At 33.4% G+C, this 15,006-nt stretch overlaps 1 protein-coding gene across 6 annotated transcripts in view; it reads right to left on the bottom strand.

Annotated features, from left to right (window-relative positions):
- The window catches only part of LOC130669641 (afadin), a 167,445-nt gene that overhangs the window by 132,701 nt on the left and 19,738 nt on the right, over positions 1-15,006 (bottom strand). For 5 of the 6 annotated variants that reach the window (XM_057472641.1, XM_057472645.1, XM_057472644.1 and 2 more), the window contains exons 4-5: positions 13,131-13,409; positions 1,332-1,615 (exon numbers count right to left, since the gene is read on the bottom strand). In XM_057472641.1, coding sequence (XP_057328624.1) covers positions 1,332-1,615; positions 13,131-13,409 — 563 coding nt within the window. The remainder of the gene's footprint in view (positions 1-1,331; positions 1,616-13,130; positions 13,410-15,006) is intronic. The other variant, XM_057472642.1, reaches the window with a different exon arrangement.

Below are 15,006 nucleotides of genomic sequence, written 5' to 3'. Positions count from 1 at the left end.
TGTATTGATCACTTTTTGAATGAGCAAGTGAGTCGTATACGTTCCGATTTTTCAGCTTTTTTTAATTTTTCATCGTGAATATCTTTTGAATTAGCTAACGAATTTTGATATTTCATGCGGCGTTCGATGCGGTTTTTAAGCCTCTTACGCTAATAAAGCTTTGAAATCAATCAGTTCAACGATTTTTATTTTATTGGAAAAAAAAAAACATTTTTTTAATTTATTGCGCCAACGATATCTTTTGAACAAATTATCCGATTTTTATGATTAAGGCGGCATTCGATGCAGTTATTTTAGTTTCAGAGCTGTTGCGTCAAGGGTGTGATTGGGAAAACAGACACTCCTTTCGTGTCGATTCGCCGCCACTACCGAAGAGTACTGAACTCAAGGTAGTGAGAATATAGCTCTTCGCTGACTTCGGAGCTTGAATCGCTTCGGTTATTCCCGCTACACTTTGGTATTGCGAGAATACACACCATGTTTTACCGCTTTCTTCTCATCATCGTGGCAAGTGAAGCCGAGTTTAACCACCAACCACCATCTTATAGCAATATATATTGTGCAGTCTAACGTATCATCTCGTGTTATATTTTACGCCTTACCAGTAAATTTATTTCTAATAACTCTTGTGTTCAAAATCCGCTAACTGTTCGTGAAATAGTCTTAATAATTAGTTCGTAAAATTGAGGTGACTATTTATTGAGATTATATATTGTTCGCAGTTAATTGCATACATAAAATTGCCACGTGCTCGTGCTTGAAATCGCTGAGACCACGTATTAATTTTCCTACCTGATTTTTATTACAGTTGCATTAGATCATTATTACACTGTTGTTGCATTCACTATTTGATAGTATTTCATCATTGAACATTTTATGTATAAAGTGTAAATAAAATTAACTATAATTTATTTTTAAATCTATTGGTATTAATTTTTTATTACTAAATCTAGCACACCTATACCAGACATTCTTTGATTGAAGTAAATTTTAGAATAAATCCATGAAATGTGTTACAAGTTATCCGAAAAAAAAGATTTTCCATAAATTTTATTTTTAGAATAACTCGAAACGTACTGTACTGAATATTATTTTGAGATTAGTCAGATTGGCTTCCGAGAACCTCAAAACATTAATTTCTGTCAAAAACTCGGTATTCAAAGATTTGACTAAAACCAATAACTTCCGTATTTTTATACATTTTCAACATTCTTAGCGGGAAGTTAAAAAACAATTTTATTGAAAAACGAACTTTTGAAATTTTTTAGAGAAAAAAAAAGTCATGCACGAATCATTAAAATTGGAAAGAAAAAATTAATATTATTCTTTACCTGTACTAGACAATACTGCTGAGAATCCACTTTATCAAGACCATATTTAGATAACATCTCTCTAACAACTTGAGCTGCCGAATCTCTTATGCTTAATAATAATGTTTTATACGGAACATCTTTACAAAGAGCTTCTCCATAAATTTTCAATGTACCACCTGTATCTGGGCCACCGTCTTTACTACGGAATTGTTGTAATTTCTTTTCTAACTTCTGCTGACGACGACGGCGCATGACAGCTTCCGGATTTGATATACTTCTGGTAAAACTCGTTTCTGGTAACTCTGCAAAATTTATTAACGTTTATTGATTGTGACCAGTTGAAACAAAAATGTTTTTCAGGCTACTCAAAAGATAAACAAGAAATACCTATTAAAAAAAAGAAGAAGATTTGATTATGTGCTGCTCAGTGTTTGTCTGAAAATATATCTGTGTCGGCGAGAGAGTACTGCTACTCGCATAGCTTTAGATCCCATTCAAGCACGATATTATTTTATGCTACTGTGGGAGGTAAACTCTCGCTGACTCAACTATAATTAGCAACAATATGAGAGCAGCACAGAACTCAATTCTGTGATTATTTTTACGTGGACTTTGTAATGCTAATACTTAAAATGTGTTCGCACCAGTCATAAAAGTAAAAAACAACTAATACTGTAACAATTATACTCAATAATTCGGCTGCCCAATTTCAAAACACAGTAACTGACAAAAATCAATTTTTTTTTAAATGTATCGAATCATGTCCCCAAGACCCCACTGGAACTGAAAATACTGAAAAACTGATGTTGAAAAATTTGTCCCCCCCGTCGTTGTCCCCACACCGTTGAAAAATCGATACTGGGACCTCACTAATTAGCTGGTACGTTTGGCCATGCGACGAATGGGTACTCTGCAGGGGCCTCGAGTCCCGCTGTTTTTTAGAAAATAAAAATTGTAAAATTTTTGATGGCACGAGCCTGTGAAAGGATTGAGAGTGGGGACTGCCAGCTTCGCGGCGTACCAAGCCACACTCCAGCGCCATTCACTGCCTGGAGTTACAAACGATCAGACACTATCCCGAGTCGTCACCATAGTTCTTAAGAAAAGTCTTTAAAAAAACAAAATTTTATAAAAGTATCTACGGCAAGTCGTGAGACCCCGTATTCTCTCACATATAATGATATTTACAACCAAATCCAGGGTGAATTTACCAATTAAGTTTTCCACCATAAAACAGTGAGTTAAAGAAAAACATCCCGGTTGCTTAATTGAGGTGGATTTATTAAAATTCTCGGTGAGTCTTAATTGACCCCAACCACTAAAATTCATTTTAAATTATTGGGTCTATGGCTGCTGGACGAGATTTGTCGTTCTCGCAAGAAATTAATACGCTGAGTTTAACAACCGCGTAATTAATTAATTTTGTTTAAATTTTTATCGACGCAGTAAAGATCCCGAGCAGCAGTACGGCATCACGGAAGCACGAGCGGCGTCCTGTTCCTCTCATGACGTCATCATCAACTATACCAGCGACTACCTTGGTAAATTTGGAAGCAATCTTAACAATTATTTTTATTTAAATAAAGAAGAGTAATTAATTGTCAACAAGACAAAATTTTTCGTTTTCACGGCGTGGGTTCGAGAGCGTTCGGTCGCCATTTTGTAATCGATTCTGTGTTCTTTTTATCAGGTAGCGTCATATTGATCAATTAATTGTTGAGTCTAACGACCACTAGTTGATTAATTGATAATTAAAAATTGTTGAATTTAGGTTTAATTTAATTTAGAAGGTATTCGTCTGGAGATACTAACTCTCCCAGAACGTTCTCTAAAAGGTGCTGGAATTTAGCTTGGTAGCGTTTTATTAAATATTGTGACCTTGGTGCTGAGTCTCACAGACCGCACCACTGGAAACTTATTTTATTAAAATCGTTTAGGACAAAATGATTAAAATGAAATTCAGTTTTTTTTCTAGTGAACCTAGAACTTATGGCGTCATAAATTTATACTTGCGGACTGTGTGTGGGTGGTTTAGAATAAATTTTACCTCGCCAGCAAATTGTTTAAAATAAAGGTTGTGAGAATTTAATTATAGTTATTGGCGTAACTAGTAGGGTAAGTGATTCATAATGCGTCAGCGCGATGCGTTTAGCACGAATCGCAGGTGCGCAGGCACGAGCGAAGCGAGTATAAACACATCGCGGGTGACGGATTATGACTTACCCTACATGTTGCGCCCATAATTTTATTCAACTCATATGCGCTATTCGCGTTTTATTAATAGCCTAAAAAGCGCAGTCTCAATAGCTGTTTAGTGACATGGTGAAAAAAACATTCGGCATCACAATCTTGGCTACTCAATGGGTAACAACAGGGAATTGTAATAACCCAATATTTAGTAAGAGCTCGAAAGATAGTTACGTTTATTTTCATTACGTCACAATGAACAGGATAGTAGACATCTTTATTGCGTTTTTTATTTATTTATTTAGAGTTCGCACATTAGGCATGATAAAACGTGAATAGCGCGCATGAGTTGAATAAAAAATTTTTATAATGTTAGAAATAGTTTTTTTCGATACGTATGCGGAACGGTAGGGATTCTGACGGCTTGAAGTGACGTCACGAGTTTGAGGCTATGGGCGCTTTCTTATCAAGACCGGATAAAGTACGAGGTCTTGATGAGAATGTATCCATAGCCTCAAACGCGTGCCTGCACTTCAAGTCTGTCAGGGTTCCTACCTTTGAGCATAAAGTATCGAACAAAATTTCTTGTCATATCAACGGCGGAAGTTGAATTTGAGAGAGAAACAGTCAAAAATGTTTCAAGTCGTGTAGGAATGTAGAGACAGATAGAGAGAGAGAGAAGATACTTTTCGATAAAAGTTCGAGGAAAGTTAACCAAACTATAGATTGCCAGAAATCGTATAGTTTGCGCCCTCTGCATGTTGCTTGAAAATTCAACTTTCGCGGTTGACATGACAAAAACGGTATTTTCTAAATATAATCGAAACGGCTGAATCGATCGACTTCAAAATCTTATCAGCTCTAAATCTCAATAAAACGCGTCGATTGTCACATTGAACGTCAAAATTGATTAATTAGTTCCAAATATATCGGCCTCAAAAAATTAAAAAAATAACATCGTATATTATTTTTTTCGGATAAATCATAATATAATGTCTCCAAAATTATAGTAACTCTTTATCTTTATAATATCTTTCAATCACCACGTAATGTAATGTTAGTCGTTCTTTAGTTTAAATATTTTTATCAACACAGAAATTTAAGAAACACCATTTTTAATATTTTTTTCGGATATTTTATACATTAACACTCTGATCTGGGTCAAATTTATTTAAATCTTTATTTTAATCACTTATCATACTTAAAAATTTAAAAAACGCTTCTTCCTTGAGCTCGAAAACAGCGGAAAGTTTTGGGGCTGGCCCGCAGGGCCAACCGTTGCCCAGATTTTTTTATTCTGATCTTAATTTTTTGTTCAATCAAATTGGCGACTCAGAAATTATCAGATATGCGAATAATTGAATTTCTAATCGAATTCGACTGACAAGAGAAATTGAGTCTTGTGCTTTAACCCGCTCGGCCATCACATGTATTTGGAAACGAAGATTTATTCTTTTACTTAAAGTTATTCAGTACTGTGTACAATCAGGATTAAGCTCAATCGAAATTATTTAATTCAATATTCAAAATTTAAGTAAATTCGATATTTATACTAAAAACAAATTTGCTTTCATTTGTAAGCTATTAAGTTTTCTTTTGATGTATAAATATTTTATTTTCAATAATAATAAATTATATAAACTAATTATTTAACTTTCGATTGGCATGATGTTTACCTTGTTTTGTGTAATAAGTTTAAATCTAATTAACACAGTTTTTAAAAAAATGTTATTTTTCTTTTTTTTTTTTTATAACCCTGAAAAATGTCACTGTCATAAACTTTTACAAAGTTCCATTCGGATATTTCTACGATAGCCTAATTCGTAATAAATAATATACATAGCTGTCCGAATTTTCGTTAAACTTACAAATAATTACAATAAAATTTAGGAAATTATTTGTTTCTTTTTTTTTTTTTTTTTCAAAATTTTCATCTACTTAACCTTACTCAGGGAAAAAATTTTTGTTTATTGTGTAGGAGCGACAATGATAGAGTAGTGAGAGAAACTCTGCGTGAATCCAAGAGAAACCTTACTTGGCTTAAATCCGTAATACTCTTGGTTTGAGATTTGTAATTTAGTTCAAGCTATCACTTATTATTGATTCAAAATAGTACATTTCTTTATTCAACAGTGTGACTTCTATGTACCGTACATTTTTATGTGTTGGTTTAAGTAATTAATGTATTACAGTGAAAAACAATATTTATGATATCAAGGAATTAAAATTATTAACAGAAGGAATTGTACTATTGAATAAATCTTTAAAAATTATTGAGTCGAAAATATTTTTTCTTTGACCAAGATTTAAAGTCAAAGAAATTTTCTTACTTCCCCCAATAAAATCTCGATTTTCCTTAGCTATCCTCAAAAGTTTCTTAGTTCAATAAAAATTTCTTTGAGCCAAATAATTTTTTTTCTGAGCGCGTTTTCAGCCAAAACACCTACAAACTTGAAATTTTCACTGAATATTAATCACGATACAAGAAACCCAGTTTACACGTTTACGTCAAGTTGACGACATGCTATGTCAGGTTTTATGTAAGAAATAAGTCACATGTGAGTCATATATGACACAATATTTTATACTTCCTGACGTAAGACTTTTGCGGAATAATTATGACGTAAGTATGACGTACAGGTGACATCATTTTGACCTATCTGACACCAAGATTACATAACGGTGATGTTATATTGATTTCGAGTTATTAGGAAATAACCTACTTACAAAATAACTTATAACTGAGTCCATTGTGACTTAACTGATGTCAAGATGACATAACAAATATAATAAAAAAATAAAAATTTTACGTTGGGGCCATATAATCGTGACCTCTCAATGACAATATTTTCTAGTAAATTGTACGTAGCATTGTAATGTATTATAAATCGTAATATTTGCTAGATTAAACAAAAAAGTCATGAAAAGAAATATGTAAGAGATTTTAAATTATGATTCATTAGCTGCGAAATAATTATAGTTATTTTTATATGGAAGTATATTTTTTTTTCGTTTAGCAAATATTCTTTAAACTCCAAGGTCTTACTTTTTGTGCATTTTTTTTTCCAAGTTAAAAATTTTTTTTTCTTTGGCTCTTGAGAGAATCATAGGTATACATTTTTTCAACGAATCAAACTTCATATGAGATTCGGGCAGTGTCAAATATGAAAATTCTTAACTTAATCAACTAACAGAACTTTTAAATGAAAATTTAAAATTAATATGGCCTATGGTAGAAGAAATTAAAAAATAAATATTTTTCATCCAAGATCGACTCTTAATCAGTTAGCAGGAGCGGTTGAAATTGATACTTCTACATTCTTTAACCAAAAGACCTATTGACTGGTAATTTAAATAAAAGATTTGCAACGAGAAGAGAAAACGAAGAGCGTAAATTGTTATTAAAAATTGACTTCTATGGAGGTTCGCGGACTTGTAAAAAATAAAAATTTTCATGTTTTTGATATTAAAGATCTAAAGGCTTAAAACTCAAAGTAGATAATATCTATTAAACTAAGAGAAAATTATTGGTCAGTTTTTCCAAGTGAAAACTCTTTGAGACGCGGTAGAAGATTTTTGAATAGCAAAAAAATTTTTTATGAAATTTTACAAAATGAAATTTATGAAATTTTCTAAAATTCTGTGAAAAGCCATGAAGCTTCATAAAATTTTATACAATTTTATATAATTTTGTAAAAATATATAATGTTTTACATAATTGTTATCGAAATCCCAAGGAGTTAATGGTATAAAATTATATAAAATTAAAAAAAAACATATGAAATTTTATCAGAAACCATGAGATAATTCTATCAAATTTAATAAAATTTCGTAAAATTTCATAAAATTTTGTAAAATTTTTTGAAAAGCCAAATCTTCAATTCTGTAACATTTCATAAAATTCCATATGAAGTTTTATGAAATATTATAAAATTCTATAAAACTTTGTGTAGTTTTACATAATCGAAGTTTTGGCTTTACACGAAATATGGTACAAAATTTTATGAAATTTCCTTAAATTATGCAAAGTTTTATGAAAATTATCTCTTGGTTCGTAATAAATTTTTATAAATATTTTTGAAATTTTGTAGTTCTATAAGACTTTACACAATTTCATATAATTTCATGAAATTTTTAAAATATTAAAAAATTTATACCAACAACTCCATTGGATCTTGGTAATAAATATGTAAAATATTTCTGATATTTTATAAAATATTACAAAATTTTCTGTCTCAGTAATGCCTTCATCCATTAGATCAATGTTTAAGATCGTTGCAATTTTTTTTTTCGTGATCTAATTTTCAACTTTCCGCTAAGAAAATTATTAATTTTCCAAAATTTGAGAAGCTATTGGTTTCACCCCGGTTTTCGAAAATCGAGTTTTCATCAGATGTCGACGATTTGAGGTCTTAGAAAGCTATTCTGACTATTTTCAAACTGATGTCCGAGTGTGTGTGTGTGTGTGTGTGTGTGTGTGTGTGTGTGTGTGTGTGTGTGTGTGTGTGTGTGTGTGTGTGTGTGTGTGTGTGTGTGTGTGTGTGTGTGTGTGTGTGTGTGTGTGTGTGTGTGTGTGTGTGTGTGTGTGTGGATGTAAGCTCTCCATATCTTTTCAATGACTTGACCGATTGAGGTGGTTGAGGTCGATTGTCTTTGAAGCGACTCATTCGATCAATTCCAAAATCTGATCAGCTTTAGAGCTCAATAAAAAGTGTCTATTGCCATCTTAACCGTCTCAATCGGTCAATTCGTTTGAGAGATAGCGTTGGAGAAAAAATGGTAAAAAACGATTTTTTTCGAAAACAACAGCATACAAAAATATATTCGAGCTCGAAGAGCTCGAAAATGTATGCACAACGATATTTTTGAGGAGCTCGAAAACAGCGGGAAGTTTTGGGGCTGGCCCGCAGGGTCAACCAATAGACCGATTTTTTTTTTTCAAAAAATACATGCTTACCGTAGAATTTTATGAAATTTTGTAAAATTCTATGAATTTTCATAAAATTTTATCAGGTCATTTTTAGACACGAAATTTCATAAAACTTCATGAATTTTTATGAAATATCATAAAATTTAATGAATTTTGATAAAATGTTATCAGTCATGGGCCCTGACCTGTGGAACGCAGACTACGGCGAGCTACTGGAGATACCGCTGCCGAAACAATTAGAACTTAGCGGTTTTGCCGATGATGTTGCGGCCACGATAGTAGCGGACAGTGTCGAAAAGGCAGAATTCCTAGTTCGGTCAACCATTGGTACAATAGAGGCCTGGCTCGGAAAACATCATCTGAAACTCGCCAAACACAAAACATAAATGCTTGTGCTGACACGCCAGAAATGGTTCCCGAGACCCTTTAACGTGGACATCGGTGAAACAACTCTGACATCTACAAGGGCACTTCGATACCTGGGAGTTATAATCGATCAGAAGCTATCTTTTCGTGAACACCTCGACAGTGCTTGCATGAAAGCCAGCACGACCATGTCAAATCCCGCGAGGATCATGACTAACACAATAGTCCCAGGAACCAAGAAAAACAGAGCACTTCTGGAAGTGGTTCACACTATACTGCTCTACTGAGCGGAAATATGGGCTCGCATACTACAGCAAAAGCAATGCAGGCGAAAAATCACGGCAGTTCAACGACGAGAAGCCCTTGGGGTGACCTGCGCCTACCGCACGGTCTTCGAAGCAGCCGTACTGGTCATAGCGGGGGCCGCATCTATAGATCTACAAACCTTTGAAAGGTCTAAACTATATGACCTAAAGACCAGCAGATGCAATACAAAGGAAGCAAGCGCAAGGATCAAGGCGGAAACGCTGGAGAATTGGCAGGAGCAATGGGAGAACAGAAATACAGGCAGATAGACAGCACGCCTAATTCTCAACATCAAAGTCTGGCTGTCACGAAATCACGGCGAGACGGACTTTTTCCTGACCCAGCTGCTGAAGGGCCATGGCCAGTTCAACGCCTACCTTTTTAAAATGGGCCTGCAACTCACTCCGATGTGCAAATACTGTCCAGATAAAACTGATGACGCCGAGCACACGTTCTTTGAGTGCAAACGGTGGAGGAACCATAAAAACAGAACCGAGGAAACCATAGTTAATTAATGTAACGGGACCTAAGTCCACCTCCGCTGACCGGAGGCCGTTTTCTCACCCTTTAGGGTATACACGCGCTGCGTTAAACCCTATCCTCTACCATAGTATTATAAAATCGAAATGCGAGCATAAGCTCACATTAGCTTACCCTTTAGGCATGCAGTGCATGTGGGTGTCTCACCTTCAGCCACCACGAGTCAAACCTCACTTGGGCCCATCACTTCTCCCATCTCAGGAAATAAAGAGACTTTGGTCGAAGTGGGACTTGGAATAGGCCCCCCATGGTACCAATTCCCTGTGGTAAAAAGGGTTTCTTCCACTTATTTTCACTTGGATCTAAGACAGCAATTATAAAAGATTGTCACCAGTCATCACCACCAAGTGATTATCGCTATATGCTAGTGATAGTATTATGAACGGGCTAGTATCTCTTAGACTTTTTAGGCAGTCTAAAGGGTTGGTCTCGCCCGCGTAGAGGTACCTATTGGCTTCTTGCAACCACAGAATTGCCACATTTACAATAATGCTAAACATTATTAAGTGCGTACTGCTAACAGTTGGAGTACTAGTCTCAAAACCCACGAAGAGGGTGGTACTTACTTGGTTCGGCGCCCAATAGTGGGCGCTTCACCCCTTTTGAGCAAGGAAACCATAAACACCAGTCTCTACGTCACGAGACCAGTAACCCTCATGCTGCAACAAGAAGAAAATTGGTCAGCAGTCGCAGCCTATGCGCTGCGCCTTTTAAAAGAAAAGATAGCAGAGAGAGAGACTAGTAACACTGAAGTAGACGTCACATAACGCAGCACGGACTGGGTTGGAGTAATACTAATGCAGTTCCAACCCAGTCTTCCCCGTACTACCTGCGGAGAAAGGGGAGAAAAGATTTTTTAGTGGGTAGAAATCCCACTCTACCGTCCATCATCTTTTAAAACACACGGTGTCTTTGAAAGATTTTTCCTTCTCTGTAGTATAAAAAAAAATAATAACATACACAGACACACACACATTATTTTAAAAATAGTCAGAATAGTTCTCTAGGACCTCCAAACGTGCACATCTGATAAAATTTCGATTTTCGAAAATCGTGGTAAAAACAATAATCACCGTATTTTTCAAGAACCTTCGATTTTCTCAGCGGAAAGTTGAGAAATTTTTGCGTTGGTATTTCTCAAATATCTCCGAGTCTACTTGATCAAATGATCTGAAATTTTTAGAAGAGTTGACGGCTGGCATGCTCTTTCGATTGACGCAAGAACCTTTCGAATCGGTTAACTAGTTCAAAAGTTATGAAAAGTTTACTAGAATTCAATAAAACGCATCGATTCCCGCCTCAACTATCGAAATCGGGCAATTCGTTCGCGAGATATCGTGGGAGAAAGAAATGCTAAAAAACTGTTTTTTTTTCGAAAACAATGGCATACAAACTCGAAGAGCTCGAAAATGTTTTCACAAAAAAAAATTATTAATTAAATACAATACTTCACTTATTGAGAAAAAAATTTTTTTTTCTGAACTGTTTTTTACCGAAAAGCTTAAAAAAACAATTATTAAACATAAACAGAGTATTTTATTTGTTTTTATTTTAAATATAAATGACCATATCAAAATTTCATACTTCGAAATACAAACTTACATTTGTACGCGGTGATATTTAACTTTAAAATAAAATTTCAAAATCGATTTTTCAAAATAAATTGTTAGGTGATCGATTGTGCAACTTTAAAGTTGTGAGCAAATAATCGACTGCCAAATAAAGTAAACATTAATATAATTTTTTTTTTATAGCAGACATGAATTCACAATTTTTTGGACCCATATTCGTTTTTTTATTTTGAACAATAAATTATAAAATCGATTTTACACAATCGATTGTTAAGCTATCGATTCTGCAACTATAAACTTGAGAGAGAAACAAATCGTTTTTTCTTTTTTTCGAAAAAATCGATTACGTCAATAATCGATTGTTTAGAAACGATTAATCACCACAATCGATTGTCTTCAGTTGATTCTATTCGATTGTGAAAAATCGAATAGTTGCTTCGATTTTGGCAACACTATAAATAAGAGGGACGCAGAATAGGTTACAATACAAAGACAGAAATCTTTCTGTCACAAAAAAATTAATTTTAAAAAAACCATGTGGTAAATTGTTTCAAAATTTGGTCGGTAGATATTTTAGATATTATATCATAGACTGAATAGTTTTTTTGCTAGGTTAACTGTGCCATTATTTTACAAATTATCAACTTCCTGTTAAGTTGAATAAAGACAGCCATAAGAGCCCATGTATTTTCACGAAAGTTTAATTAATTATATTTTTCAAACGGTGTGGTAAAAAATTCTGGTTTTTTGTTTTCAAGGGTTCAAAAACATGGTCTTTGAAATTATCATAAGTAAGGGTTAACTGTTGGAGGTTTGACTACCAAATTACTTTAACGTGAAAATATTATTTAAGATGATGAAAAAAAAATTCTGGAAAAGTTTGAGCTCTGAATATTAATACTGAAAGGTGCTACTTCGTGATTCTTGATTTCCCAAAAAAATTTAAGTTTGCGATTTTATACCTCGACAATGGCTCATTGTACAGATAAGCTAAGGATATAATTTCGTAGGTAATTAAACACTCTATAGAAAAAGTCTCTTATCATTTTTTGATAAATTCATCCGTTCCCAAGTTATTTGAGCTTGAAGAAATATTTATAGTCAATTTCGAGATCTTTTTACTTTTCCACCGAAACCTTTAGACTTATCACAAAATGTCACCAGAACTTTTTTCTAGACAATTTTATTCCCGAAAAATTATTTCTGATAAAGTTTTTTCAAACTTGCATAATTTTCTGGTTATTTCCATTTTAATATCAAGCTCTTAAAAAAAGTAGTGTTCTGATCGATTTCATGAGCTTGACATTAAAATGAAAATAACTAAAAAGTCATGCGGAATTCAAAAAAATTATATCCAAAATAATTTGTAGGGAATAAAATTGTCTAGAAAAAAATTCTTATGACATTTTGTGATAAGTCTGATAGTTTCGATGGAAAAGTAAAAAGATCTCGAAATTTACTATAAATTTGAGTTCAAGCTCAAATAACTTTTGGACAGATGAATTTTATCAAAAAATGATAAGAGACTTTTTTTATACAGCGTTCAAGTTCTAACGAAATTCTATCCTGAGATTATCTGTATAATGAGCCATTGCCGAAGTATAAAATTGCCAACTTAAAATTTTTTTCCATGTTATTTGAATGGGAAATCAAAAATCACGATGCGGCACTTCTTAGATATTTTTACGGTAACTACTTAAAGGAAATAAAATTCGTTCTTTTTTTTGCCCACCCTACTATCTTCACTCATAAAAATTCACTATACCCCCACGCTCTTGCTCATATATCCTTAATGTCTTACGCCACACTATTGTATGATTCACATTTTACTCATCTAATATAGTAAAAAAAGTTATATTTCCCAAAATTTTGATTCAAAATTAAATTTTTTTAATGATTATTTAAATAAATACATACCAACATAAAGCTTCTCGGCGACACCATTCTTATCGATCAAAGTTGAGTCAGGACACTGCTCAGGAGTTTTTAAACGACAAATTTTTTCTTGTCTTTTCAGTTGTTTTCGTTCTCGCTTGCTTAATTTTCTTCGAAAACTTGTGGATTCTCCAAAACCTACTCCTGCCGTATTAGTTTTATCATCAATTCGTCGGAGTAAAAATCGACCTTCTCGATCATCGATATGCCAATTCAGCTGAACTAACAACGGCTTCTCTTCAAGGCTCAATTTTCGTTCTTCTGGCGATAAATGAAAACAAAAATCAGAGTTTGAATTCAAAAATTACACAAAAAAAATATGAAAACATTATAATTACATAAACATTATTAGAGCGAATTATTATAATTCATTCTATGAAATTGATTCATCTTTTTGATCGAAAAAATTAAAGATTGTAATAAGATATTTATGCTACAAGATATGCATACTTTAACAGAAATTTTTGTCATCTGGGAGGATTTGCTATTTATAAGTATCAAGAGCTCGAGTAGATTTAATAAAAACCTAGCTGCTGTGGTTGTTCCCACGATAGTGTCGAAAGAAAATTACTATAATATGTCCTAATTAGTCAATTAGGTCTCGACAATAACATCGGTTGACTAATGTGAATATATACACATATTGCAACCGGATTTTGGGTCATCTATGGATCAGTAACTGACCGGATACGGCAAAAAAATACTATTTGGCTTAACTTGATCAAATAATTTTAAATTTTAGCGCCAGGTGCTTTAATAAACACCAATTAACAATGCCCGTATAATTCGGCTCAGGGTAGCGGATCAGAGAAAAGTCAGGCACTTAAGGAGCTTCAATACCAATTTTCGAAATAATACCAGAATTCTAAAGTTTTTTTTTTATTTAGTAAATTTTGCTAAAATCTAGTTATTGTATTTATCCTCAGGGTCAATTTTTCAAGGAATTTTGTCACAACCTATCATAATTGGTTGAGTAGGGTTCAAAAATACCATTCGTTAAAACATTTATATATGTATATATGAGACTGATTCCAAAAAATCGACTATATTTTTAACTTCCCGCTAAGAAAATTGAAAATTTTCAAAAATTCGGAAAGTTATTGGTTTCGGTCCGATTTTCGAAAATCGAATTTCTATCAGATCTTGACATTTTGAGGTTCTAGGATGTTATTCTGACTAATTTCACGATGATGACCGAGTGTATGTATGTATGTATGTATGTATGTACGCATGTAAGTACCTATATCTTTTGAACGGATGAACCGATTTTGATCGTCAAGGTGGCATTCGACGCGGCTTGTCAATATCTAAAACTGTGGAAAATTGGAATCGATCGGTAGGGTGCGTTCGAAAATATTCCAAAAATAAAATTTTTTCAAAAATGTTTTTTTTGGATAACTTATAAGCCGCGTCGAATACCACCTCAACCATCGAAATCGGCCCATTCGTTCAAGAGTAGCTGTTGTCGAAAGAAATAAAAAAAAAAATTTTTTTTTAGTTTTTTTGAAATATCTTAGAAACGACCAGATAAATCAATTCCAAAATCTGATCAGCTTTAGAACTCGATAAACGCATCGATTGCCACCTCGAACGTCTAAATCGGTCAATTCGATTGCGAGATATCGTTAGAGAAAAAATGGTAAAAAACGTTTTTTTTCGAAAACAACGGCATACAAAGGTATTTTCGAGCTCGAAGAGCTCGAAAATGTATTCACAACAATATTTTCAAGCTCAAGGAGTTCGAAAATAGCGGGATGTTTTAGGGTCAAGATCTTAAAAAAAATAGTTTTTGGATCGATTTTAAGATTTTGACATTATAACGGTACCAACTAGAAAACAATGGGAATTTCGAGAAACT

The sequence above is a fragment of the Microplitis mediator genome, chromosome 6, assembly GCF_029852145.1.
Source record: "Microplitis mediator isolate UGA2020A chromosome 6, iyMicMedi2.1, whole genome shotgun sequence".
NCBI lineage: Eukaryota > Metazoa > Arthropoda > Insecta > Hymenoptera > Braconidae > Microplitis > Microplitis mediator.
This window is presented reverse-complemented; position numbering and strand designations above follow the sequence as displayed.